At 38.2% G+C, this 13,080-nt stretch overlaps 1 protein-coding gene across 1 annotated transcript; it reads left to right on the top strand.

Moving 5' to 3' along the window:
• Positions 1-3,099: 3,099 nt before the first annotated feature.
• On the top strand, positions 3,100-4,353 carry LOC140944536 (uncharacterized). The gene is made up of 2 exons (XM_073393662.1): positions 3,100-3,147; positions 3,593-4,353. Exons 1-2 carry the CDS (start codon positions 3,100-3,102, stop codon positions 4,247-4,249), a joined length of 705 nt encoding a protein of 234 aa, XP_073249763.1. The 3' UTR covers positions 4,250-4,353.
• Positions 4,354-13,080: the final 8,727 nt, after the last annotated feature.

The following is a 13,080-nucleotide window of genomic DNA, read 5'->3' as shown; positions in this document are numbered from 1 at the left end:
AAGCGGCAGCGGCGGGTTCAAGATTTTAGTTTTCTGGTTTTTGGCAAGAGTAGATAAGTTAGTTTTCAAGTTCTTACACATATTTTTACAAATCAGTTAAATATATTGAATGTATCACTTGAAGTTACCCGATTTTTTTCGGGAATTTTTGGCCTGTTTCGTGGAATAACATTTTTTCACTATCATAACAGAATCGCATGCAATGCGTCACCCAATTATCTTCAAGATGTTTTTGTAAAGGAAGAGTACCACTTTTTAAACGTCCCTGGAATTGGAACGATTACAGTGTACGACACGTTTGACTGCACCTTTGAATGCCTCAGCAATCCGTCATGTTTGTCCCTTAACCTGGTCGCCTCCAAAGGAGCCGATGGAAAACTTTGGTGCGAATTGTTGACTTCGAATAAAGACATTAACCCAGACGGGTTCAAAGAAAACAAGACTTCACACCACTTTTCCTTGAAGGTGCGAACATAGTTTTAATTAAACAAGCTCTAAATTATTAATTATCCTGCAGTGTCAAGACTGAAAAACCTAAGCTGATTATGGATCTCAGAATTTTAAGAGACAACTCTAAGCTTCATTTAGTAAAAAAGTGAAAATTTACAGGTAATTTCAGTGCAATTAGTATGTGTAATCAAATGGTGATGAGTGAAATTAGGGAATAATTTCAGGCGCGTTTTGTCCAAATCCTTATAATTTCCCGAGCCTTTAGGCGAGGAAAATTATTAGGATTTGGATAAAACGCAAGTGAAATTATTCCCTAATTTCACGAGTATACCATTTGATTACCTATTAATATCATGGGTGACGAATTACCTTAGCAATCGAGGGTTTTTGACTTGTGTATCCTGGATCGTATCGCTCGATCGTGAACTCCACTCTCTCAAACGTTTAGAGCTGAAATTTGGCTTAAGTTTTCGGAATTTTTCGACAACATACCTTTAAGAATCCTTCTTGATGTGCTCTTTCGTGTGTTCTGCAGGTTTTCTAAAGCGTCTTTTTATGCCCTGACATCTTCATTCATGACATTTTAAAACTTTGTCGCCATCTTGAAACGGAGACGTACGGCAGCTTGCCATGGCAATTTAGTAATTTCACACGTGAAATTACAAATTAACGCTAAAATTTCGCGCCAAAATTAAGGAGTAATTCGTCACCTATGATATTATAAATTGAAGTAAACAGTGACTTATTTTGCTACAAGGGCAGACGATAGTAGACTATTTTCAGAAAGGCAAACATCAATAAATCTCTCATCTCTTAAATGAGATGAGTCTTAATAAATATAAGGTGCTTTAAAAGTCAGAACTGGCCGGCCAGACCATGGATGGAACAGTCATTTTGACCATGAAATAGGCATTTCCCAAGAATTTTAACTGAAAAACCATCTCCTTCGGGCATGGTATTTAGGATTTGACTGATCTGGCCACAGGCGGCCCAAGATCGGTTCAAAAATTACCGCGAGTTTCGATACTGTTTTGCATATTACGAACGATTTAAAAACTATGAGAAATTCAATATTGTTGTTAAACTGTAGAAATATGGAAATAAATATAGAAACTAGTAATAGGTGACACTACAGCTGCCCCCGCTCTGTATAGACTATTCTTGCTCCTTGTGTAGCTCTTTGAAATATACCGATTCATAATGAAGATGTTCACACATATTCCATAAAATAGGTGAGATAAATACAGGAAATAAACGCAAGGTTCCATGCACAGTTTCGGTTCGATTTACACAGCTTTGATGAAAACATTCTCAGTTTCGAGAATAGTTTATTCTAAACCATAAGAAAAGATTTAATTAGAAGTTTAATTTTTCGCTATTTCTATTTCACTTTTTACATTTAGTTCATTTCATTTGCCGGAAAGTAAGCCTTAGAAATTAAAAGGACGTTTGATCAATTCTAGTCTTATTTTAAACTTTATAGCGGAAGGACATCTGTGAGCAGGGAATAAGTCAGCACAGAATTTGATGATCGACGAATTTATTTCTGTAATCGTCCATCGTTCTGCTAGTGATAAACTAGCCGTTGAATTATTCACTCATCTTGCTTGTTTTGGGCCAAGTCTTATTTCGGTCAAACAGAGAGAAAGAGTGTCTGGCAAGGTTCAGCTGAAGGTTTCCAATCAAGATTTGCGAACTCGTGTCTGGCAAACTCACTTAGTGTTAAAATATACACTGTTCTACGCACCTTATAACTTCATCTGCGCTTAACGAGTGTCTTTTGGTCCATAACTTTCATAACAACTGCTCGACAGAATGTCACAGATAACACGTAACGCAAAAGAGTATCGAAGTATGACTGCGCAATTAATGTCACAAAATCTGCCTATTGTAAGCTGTTCCTTCGGGATTTTTTGTGTTTTACGTCATCCTAACCATTTCGTACTCACGGGCGCAAACAATAGAAACGTCATCATTACCTACCGATTCCTCGCGGCCCCTGTTCAAGCATCTTCGGAGACCCAGGGGCGGTCAGTCGGGCCGGGAGAAAAGGTGCGAAAAAAGTTTTCAAGCACAGCTTGAAAACTTTCGTCGCGCCTTTTAACCCGGCCGACTGACTGCATGCCCCTGGGTCTCCGAGGACGCTGTTCAAACAAATCGAGATTTTTTCTATATTGACTGTATGACTGTATATTTCAGCTGTAAGTACTTTCCTTAATATACGCGCGAGTTAATAGGGTGCCTCCTCGGGATTTCGCCTTCTGGGGGAAATCCCTGCGGGGGCAATAAATTGTACTTACGTAAATTTGGGTCTGTTGTTGCTTTTTCTGTGTAACGTGGGCTCAATTCATGGCCATTTTATACGGTTTTGCTGCTCGTTGTTTTTTCGGTGTTGTTTTCTTACGTAAGGGGAAGCAAGGTAGGTGACTCTGTGCAGTCTCAACTCACAAATCTCTCCCGCATCATAGAACCGCGCACCGATTCACCATGAAAGCGCCAAATTCTTAAGGCCGGGTCAGTCTCTTATCTCTTCCCCTTGTCATATTGCGATGTGTTTTTGTGGGAAATTTTTTGGATAGTGTTTGGTTCTGGCAATCTGACATGCGTTCAGGAACCTCGATGACTACGTGTTGCGTGGTGAAGGCGAACATGGACTCAGGGGATCCAAATACAAAACATGGATCTTCCTACCCTGAGGTAGCTACTTATGGGCTCCTGGAATTATCCAATTGGATGAGCGTATATAAAATGTTCGCGTTCACGTAAGAACTATAGGTCCATTTATACGAGGAAAAATAAGACGCGTCTTACATAATATCGTAATATGCAAAACAGTATCGAAACTCGCGGTAATTTATGCACCGATCTTGGGCCGCCTGTGACCTGGCTGGATAGTTCTAATTAAAAGTGAAATTCTCGTTACGGCGGGAATGATCTGGCCAGTCAGTTCTGACAAATGGAAAGCGCCCTTAGATAAGTCTAGTCTTCTCCGCAGCTTAAGCGTTGCGTGACGAGACAAAACGGCTGTCATGGAGACTATAGATTGGTGAACTGGTAGTACAGAAAGGAGCTGAGATTGAAGTTCTCACTAGTGGAAATTGGTGCAAACAAAATGCATAGTCGCCTATTTTGTCTCTTTCAGGGTAGATTCCCTCCGACATCCTGCGTCGAATATGGACAGCAAGGTTTCTACAAAGATAGCATTTATAAGATCTATGATAACGACGGAAACAGTTTCCCAGCTTATTGTGATCTAAAATCAGAGCCTGGTATTGCATGGACCCTAGTCATGTCTTGGAGTAGAGAAAATCGCCTTATTTCTGCTTTTCAAAACGCCCCTGTTCAGGTCAATGCCCCAGAAAACGAGAACTCCCCCAGCTGGGATCGTTACCGGTTAAGTCTGGAGAGAATGAGATCTTTGCAGGTCCACTCCACCCACTGGCGAGCAACATGCAGCTATCCAACTTACGGCATCGATTTTAGAGACTACCTCCGTGGTAACTTCAAAGACTTCAACATCGTCGATTTCCTTGGTACTGGCGAGTGTAAGAGGGTAGAATATGTGGATATCCGAGGGCACAATGGCACAAACCTCAAGGTACCGTTTTGGCAGAAAAAGAACACTTGGATAGTCCATACTGTCAGCAGTTCACATCACTGCGAGTTCAAAGCATCAGTTGGAGCGGTAAACAAGGAGCACAACTTTGCCTCGTATCGTAATATTAATCAAAAGTTCCGCTGCACACAGGCAGACAACTCTACTACTCAGTGGTGGTTTGGAGCTCATCTTAAAAAATAGTTTCGGGGAAACGAGTTTACACAGCTCCTATGTCAGAACTAAGGGGGCCAGCAAATTGTACCGCTCTTATAAACAGACGAAATGCATTCAGTATTAGTTTAGAAGATTTAAATTGTTGAAGATGTACACTCTTAAGATTAGAAACTCTTCTTTTTCATTGATAAGCAGTGATTTTATAATGGGCAGCATTTTTTACAACTATGATCTAAATTATGACTTTTCCTGTAATTAATTATACAACAGAGCATTAATATGTTATTAACAATAAATTTCTATTGCCTGACTGATTAAAAAATAAAAGTGTAAACGATGACTCGTTATAAGGTAAAAACCAACTGTAAGAGTAAAAACTGATAATTGTAACCATTGTGAAATTATGGAGATTAAGAACTGACTGTGAGGAGAAAGGCAAATTACAAGATTACATGGACACTGCATGGAGAACTACAGCCCGCATCACCGTGGCACAAGTGAGGCCCACAAGTTTATTAGCTTTTAGCTATTTAGTGTTTTACTAAATAAAGTGTTTACTTGCTCACTTCACATATCACCTAGTTTAGCAATTTGAATCCCTTTTACCTACTGTTTGTGCACTATGTTTTAAATACTGTTCCAAAAACGAGCAGGAGTGTATTATCAGGTTTAAATGCTTTAATAATTTTGGTCTGAAACTGAGACCTAAAGTTTAGCCTTGTCTTTATCGATATAAAAACACTCATTAAACATTAATTTCGTTTGTTTTTTCTTTATGAACTATTTATGAGTTTTTTGAGATAATGAAGAAAAGAAAACCGGGAAACTTTCTCGACTTTCTCAGAGCCATTAATCCTCTTGTCAGCCTTTTTAGATCATTTTACGGACCGAAATGACAGATTTTCCTACCCTTTTATGTACGCAGTCAGCTAGTGAAATCCCTACCCTTTCATATACCTTTCATATAACCATCTCGGGCGGAGCCTCCCCGTATAGGCCATTATAGGGAGTACTACACTGGGTTTAGTGCCCTTTCTTGGGTCCTTTATACTTAACGGGCTTGGGAAACTTTAAAAAAGGCACACAACAGATCAGTAAGCAAGGTGACTCAAAGTTACGGATCCAAGCTATTATTGTTCTGAAATGACATTTCTAGAGTAAATTAAGTATACACTGAACTGTCTCCTTGCCTTACCTCTTTAATCCCTTGTGTTGTTCACATACAAATTCTCCATATATTTCGTGAACGTATTAGTATGAGAATTTGATAAAACAGTGCTTTCCCTTTTGTTATCATTTTATTCGTGAGAAAATCGGTTTGGTCAGTCTTGGGAAATTTTAAAAAAGGTTTTTTAAAAACAGCCTTACCAATAACTGTTTTAATCGTCTCACTCATACATCACATTGCGGCGGGATTATTTGTCACTCTAACTTTTAAATCTGTGGTTTAAATTCTTTTCTGCTTTCGTTTCCATGAACGAAAGTTCTTTGGCAGAACTTTTGAGTGGAACTATCATGATAGTTTTAACTATTTCACAAGACGAAATTGTATTTCTTTTGTGTGATTTCTATTTCTTTCATCTTTGAAAGGACTGAAAGGGGTAATATCCATTCACTTTAGCCAACGAGCAGGCTGTCGCTGAATTCGTTCCGTGTTACTCACGCGAGATTTTACAACCCTGCAGGGGTGGGTTGGGAGGATACACTCTAAGAACCCCCACGACCCAAACAAGCAATGAGTATTAGCAGGAAAGGATAAAGGAAGACCCTCGATTGTAAAGAGGATTTTACATTTTGAATTTGATTACTGCATGAATGGAGCTTAAAATGTTTATTCATCCCGAAACAGTCGACGATAGTAGGTGTTTGAGAAAACGGGAACTAAAATCGGAGCTAAAAACTCACTCATCTTGCATTAAATTTTAGGATGCCCACTAAACACTAACTTCTTTTGACATTATTTCTTTATGAATTATTTGAGACTTTTTTGAAACATCTTTTAAAGCTATAGGCATTTGCAAGAATAGACCAAAACATTTCGATATTTTAAATTAAAAATTTGTTAAAATTCATTCTTGGCTTCCAGCCTCGGATAACAAAAGAAATCACCTTGCAAAAACAGGAATGAATAATACATTCCTTTTGTTATCATTTCCCCGATATTCGAAGCCAGGAATGAATTTTAACATATCTAAATTGGTGTATTAGGTTTTGAACATTAAGATACAAACCTTAATTCTAGTTGAAGACCTTATACCAGCCAAATTAGCCGGCGATCGCTGAAAGAAACTTTATCTTTGCCTTTTATTAGTAACCATGAACTACCTTGAAAAAAAAATTAAAAATTTAACACTATGTCCAACATCGAGCGCAAGTAAGAAGTAGTTTCGTCCTATTTTTCCTCGCCAAGTCGCTTGGCCTAATTATTCCGCGCGGTCTATGCGTTTTGGGTCACACGATCTGAGCGAGTTTGCACCGTTAACCAAGAAGAACTGGGGACGAGGTTGAGTTGCTTTGGTGGTGAAAACAAAATATGACGGACATTTCACTGGTTTCAACAGTAAGAACTAGGCGAAATTATAGCTAAAAACATGGCAAGAACAGCCAGAACACAACTCGAAGGGCAACATCTGCTATTTGCAGAATATTTGCGGAGCTGAACAACCCTAAACGTGCACTATCGAAGGTGAACTTAACATCGATGGAGGTAAGCATGTTTTAGCTTTGTTTTTAAACTAGGAATTATTTTGAATGAATAATAAAACAGTTATTGAATTCGGCTTTCGTATCATATGAAGAATTGTTCAAATGAAGGCCGGAACAGTTGATTTTAGAAGTCGTTTTTCATTTGTGCACTTTGTTTACATTAAGTTTGCGTGGTTGCACACGCTTATCAGTGCCGTCTCAAGGCTTACTATGCTTCAGCTTCTTTTTTCCCCAGATTGAGAGAGTTGTACTCAATACAGGCGAAAATAAATTCACAGATTTTCGCAAAGCATATGAACCGGTCAAATGAAACTTTATTTAAATATTTCCGCAAAAAAAAGCCGGCAAAAAGCACATGACAAAATTCTAAACCCTCCGAAAACTGCCATGCAACAATCACTAAGCAATCATAGTTGTTCTAGAGACGTACATTTTAAAGGCTTATGCAGGTATCAATGTTTAGACGGAGAGAGAGAGAGAGAGAGAGAGAGAGAGAGAGAGAGAGAGAGAGAGAGAGAGAGAGAGAGAGAGAGAGAGAGAGAGAGAGATTGATTGATTGATTCACTTTTATTTGAATACGGTAATTTCATAAGTTACATAACTTCTTTACATGAAAGCCGTATAGAAACAGAAGTAAATACTGTACAACTACACTAAAAATATGTACAAATAATAAAATATAGTAAAATGTAGTCAACAGTTTGCCTGCCTACTAGCCAGTTTTCTTTTAAAGATAGCTTTAGATTCAGACGCTTTTATGTCATTTGGTAATGAATTCCACAGCATTCCTCCTCTGTATGAGAAAGACCCCTTATAATATTCTGTTTTTGGAACGTGGTCCAGTACAACATTATATTCCGCATTTCTTAGCATAGACTTATAAGGGTTGTTCTCACAGACATTCGAGAAAAGATCGCTTAAGTAACTAGGTACATTTCCATTCACTGTATCATACATTAATAGACTTAAGTGCCTTTGACGCCTTGAGGCAAGCTCTTCCCAGTTTAGTTGTTTTCGTATTTGTGCTGAACGAACGTCATAACCTTGAAAGGTTATTATGCGTGCAGCACGATTTTGTAATTTCTGGATCCTAGTGGCAAGTCCCTGGTCTAAATTGTCCCAAACAACGTCGCAGTAGTCGAACACAGGCTGGATAAGAGATTTGTAAATAGTATTTAGAACATCTAATGGTACATAATCACGAGCCTGTTTTAGACCACTGATGGATCGACTGACTTTTGAACAAAGTTTGTCAACATGCTCGTTCCATTTAAGATTTTCATCTAAGTGAATTCCTAAATATTTTGTTGTTTGGACTCGTTTAACATGATTGTTGCCAATCTTAATTGGAAAGTCTCTTCCTAAGTTAGATAATTTGAAGGTAGTTGTTAAGAACATATACTCCGTTTTAGTGACATTTAAGCTTAACTTATTTGCAAGAAGCCAGTCCCTAACGCGAGTTAGGTCATTATTTACCTTGGCATATAGTTCAGCAGTGGATACAGAGGACGCATATATCGTGGTATCATCGGCATACATGTGTGCTTTGGTATGGAGAAGACATCCAGGGAGATCATTGATATAAATTAAAAACAACAAAGGGCCTAAAATTGAACCCTGTGGAACTCCAGAACTTATCAACTGGGGCTTAGATACACAGCCCTCTACTACACACTGCTGTTGCCTATCTGATAGGTACGATGAAAACCAGTCGAGCGTTACACCCTTCAGACCATAGAGCTCAAGCTTTTTTAATAAAATATTATGTGAAACGGTATCAAAGGCTTTGGCAAGATCGAGAAGCACAATCAAATTGGTCATGCCTTTGTCAATGTTAAGATACCAATTATTTGTTAAATGTAACAGCGCTGTCACTGTAGAGTGAAGGGAACGAAATCCAGACTGGTTTTTTGTTAACAGGCCATTTGAATTTAAGTACCCGTATAGTTGATCGTAGACTACCCTTTCACAAATCTTAGAAATGGTTGGCAAGACAGATATTGGTCTATAGTTTTGTGTATCTGTGCGATCATCCTTTTTATACAAAGGAAATACTTTAGCCATTTTCCACTGTGAAGGAAAGAGGCCAGTATCTATGGTTTTGTTTATGATACAGGTTAAAGAAGTGGCAATAATTGGGCCAGCTTCTTTTAGAAGCCGACATGAGATGTTATCAAGGCCAGTGGCCTTGTTCGGAGATAATTTACCTAATAACTTTAAAACTTCAGTGGCAGAGGTATGTTGTAAATTAAAAGTCGTGGAAACAGGCTTTATGTAAGAGTCAAAACTTGTATTTCCACTAGGCAGTGTGGAGGCTAGGTTTGGACCGACAGATGTAAAATGGTCATTTAAAATCTCACACATTTCTGCGGGTTTTGTGAAGGAATTATCACCACTTTTTAGTTCACTTATTGAAGAGTTACTAGTGCACTTACGATATGTTAATTCATTGATTGTCCTCCATATTTCCTTCGGGTTACCCACATTTTGTTCCACTTCTGATTTATAATAATTCGCTTTTGCCATTTTAATCTCATTATTTATTCTATTTCTTTCTTTTCTATATTTATCCCAGATAGATGGCTGTTTTGTTAATATAGCCTGCCTTTTCAGTCTGTTTCGACCTGTTATCAGCTCCCTCAGATCAGTAGTAATCCAAGGGGATTTTTTATTTCTTACTCGCCGCGTTCTTATGGGCGCATGAGCGTCAGCTATTTTTAAAAACATATTTTCCCAGATTTCAACCATTTCATCGGGAGTAGTGCAATTTCTTAGGCTATCCCAGGGCGCTGACTTTAGGTCTTCTCTGAAAGCACTTGCATTAAAGTTTTTAAAAGAACGAGTGGTCACATGCTTATGAGTGTTTTTAGATGAAATGGCAAACTTACGTACTGCATAGACCATACTATGGTCACTTAATCCCATATGCACCACTCCGGATTTTAAAATCCTCGAGGGTTCATTTGATAATATTATATCAATAAGTGTACTAGAATTTGGCGTGATTCTAGTAGGTTCATTGATTAGTTGTTGAAACTGATAGGTCGAACTTAATTGCTTAAACTGAGACAGGTGCATAGAGAGAGAGATTGATTGATTGATTCACTTTTATTTGAATACGGTAATTTCATAAGTTACATAACTTCTTTACATGAAAGCCGTATAGAAACAGAAGTAAATACTGTACAACTACACTAAAAATATGTACAAATAATAAAATATAGTAAAATGTAGTCAACAGTTTGCCTGCCTACTAGCCAGTTTTCTTTTAAAGATAGCTTTAGATTCGGACGCTTTTATGTCATTTGGTAAAGAATTCCACAGCATTCCTCCTCTGTATGAGAAAGACCCCTTATAATATTCTGTTTTTGGAACGTGGTCCAGTACAACATTATATTCCGCATTTCTTAGCATAGACTTATAAGGGTTGTTCTCACAGAAATTCGAGAAAAGATCGCTTAAGTAACTAGGTATATTTCCATTCCCTGTATCATACATTAATAGACTTAAGTGCCTTTGACGCCTCGAGGCAAGCTCTTCCCAGTTTAGTTGTTTTCGTATTTGTGCTGAACGAACGTCATAACCTTGAAAGGTTATTATGCGTGCAGCACGATTTTGTAATTTCTGGAGAGAGAGAGAGAGATGGGGTTATACGGACATAGGTGGGTCATTTGAACATTCCTTTGGTCCTGCTCTTTGAGCCAAACTGCGATTTTCATGTTAAGTCCAGAGAGGGATATTTGATTACCTTTGCACTATTTTCACATCCCCAAGGGTCGGAAATTTGACAAAAAAATTTGCAAAAAAAAAATCAAATGCCGCATACTCGTACCCTCCTCTCCGTCCAAACATCGATACCTGCACTAGTTGTAGATTTAAGTTTCTCGGTAGCTTACCGGCAAACGAAAAACGCTACTTTTAACCCCAAAATTAAACTAAAGATAAATTTCCTACAGTATTTACTGAAAAGTGTAAGCTTATAAAAGCAAAACAAGCGTGTAAGTAAACACGTCAGGTGTGTCGCCTACAGCATCAAGCCTGTGATCAAATAAACTATCAGCGGAAATTGAAAAACTACGTGACTTCAATAGGTAGGAAAATGAGCCCGCTATACAGTTATTTGATAATGGTCAGTGGATACTTTAGTTTGACAGCTGCCAATTGACTTTCATAAGGATGGCGAATATTCGAACAAACGGACTACTAATACAATACGACAGCTTAGCGTGAGTGAAACATCTCCCTCCGTCTTGTAGTGGGGAACGGGGGGTGAAATGCCGGTAAAATGAGGGGTCGTTTATCTGAGCCAAGAGAAAATGTATACATGAGTGAATCATGAAAGACATATCACTGTTCTTTAACGAATTTAGAGTTGCTCCTTTGTGATTCATGTGCAATTACATATTTGATATAAAAGGTTATTAGCGGAGCTCTCGCGCGAAGCGCGCCACCGGAGCACCGTGGGTAAGAAAATGAAGTACTCTACCCATCCGAGAAAATTTGGTAATCACGTGACCGTACACCAACCGAGCGACCGTCCGTACGCACCACAGGCATACCAATGTAAAATAACTCGATCAACAGACGAAAACGGAAAGCGGAAATTGTTTCTGTATCCGTGTTGTCTAAAGTATTTAGCTTAGATTGATTTGTCATGTCCACAAATTTGGAATATAGTAGCAGGAGAAAGACAGAGAAAAGGAGAAAGTAGGCGCCAGGCTAGCGAAGCTCAACTAGAAAAAGGGCGACAGAGGTCTAGAGCGAGAGATAAAAAACAAAGGAGATATTTTGTTTGTTGAAAGAACAACATGAAATTTTGTAGCAGCGGTGAAAAAATGAGAAATACTCGCGACCACCAATGCAAAGTGAAAATGAGCGGCAGTGAAAAAAAGTGAAGGAGAACACGTACGACATTTCCTCCATAAAACGTGTAACTAAGAAGTTTCTGGAAGTTTCACGTTGTAGTCGTGCAAAACAACGGCAAAGAAATGTACAAAAAAAGTGTGATGCACGTGCAAAATTGCTTTTTTTGCTAATCAGACCTATTGTTGTTTTTCACCGTTCTCCGGCGTTGCCTTCGCCGCTTAGCATTACACGATTTTATATTTTGTTTAAACAAACTATAAATATTATCGAGAGCTTCGCTTTTAGCCCTGGCTAAATCTGTATATTAGGATAAATAGGATAGACATTTTATTTAACCACGGTAGTTTTATCAGCTACAGGACTTGGTGCTGTTTTACATAAAATCTTCTTCCTCTTCGCGGATTTGATCACGTATCTATATAAGGACCTTTCTACCCGATAAAACTCAGAAAAGTGAAAAGTCAGGGGAAGGCTTTGACAAAATTTTTCTCTATAAAAGGTTAAAAAACTATCATCCCTAACCGCAACAAACAGTTGACCGGTCAGAACTTTCTAAAACGAAATACGACGTTTTCTAACCAAGAAAGCACTTAACTGTTGTCCATGTTTTACTACTTCAGGAGGGAATGGGCCAAACGAGTCACAAGCAACAGAAATGAACTCTTACCAATTTGCAATTCCGTGAAAATAGTCAATGTCCATTACGTTGCGTTGCAGTTAGATATTGAGCAGTTTTCCCTCTTGTGCGGCCGTTTCACTGTGAAATTTCTTTCATTTGGATAGCCGTATTGCGAAGGCAAGCAGACGCTTAAACTGTGTACTTTAGTTGCATAATGCATTCATTAGCACAAATATTTCTACCCAACACCAATTGGTTTTGCTGCTTTTGTTAAACTTTAATTAATCAACACATTTTAAAAGAAAAATGCATTATTTAGCAATCCTGTTCAAATAAAATACTCCGGGGACGTTGTGACAAATCACTGCTATTCGTGTTTTAAACATTAAATAAAATCCTCAGAATTACTAGCGTCAGTTTCTTTACGTGAAATTTGTAAATAGAATTATGAGTGTAAATTTGGGAATAAAAAAAAAACGTTTAATTGAAAATTATAGTAAAGAACTAAAGAAGCCTGAAAGGAAGTGGTCCAATCAAGATGTAAACTAGAGGTAATCATTTACTACGGATCCGCGTTCGTCACTTACGAAAACGAAATCGAGTAGAAGGAAGTCCAGTTTCCCGGCCGAGATGCCCCTGATAAAATTAATAGGGGCGTCTAATTTGC

This window comes from Porites lutea, chromosome 7, assembly GCF_958299795.1.
Source record: "Porites lutea chromosome 7, jaPorLute2.1, whole genome shotgun sequence".
In the NCBI taxonomy this organism is placed as follows: Eukaryota; Metazoa; Cnidaria; class Anthozoa; order Scleractinia; family Poritidae; genus Porites; species Porites lutea.
The sequence above is the reverse complement of the archived record's forward strand: the minus strand, read 5'-3'. Positions and strand labels throughout refer to the sequence as shown.

What these genes read in the sequence shown, in the direction of transcription:
- LOC140944536 (XM_073393662.1), top strand. Translation starts at nt 3,100, where the DNA reads ATGGACTCAGGGGATCCAAATACAAAACATGGATCTTCCTACCCTGAG. An exon ending in ATGGATCTTCCTACCCTGAG is followed by an intron (nt 3,148 to 3,592) that starts GTAGCTACTTAT and finishes TGTCTCTTTCAG; the next exon opens with GGTAGATTCCCTCCGACATC.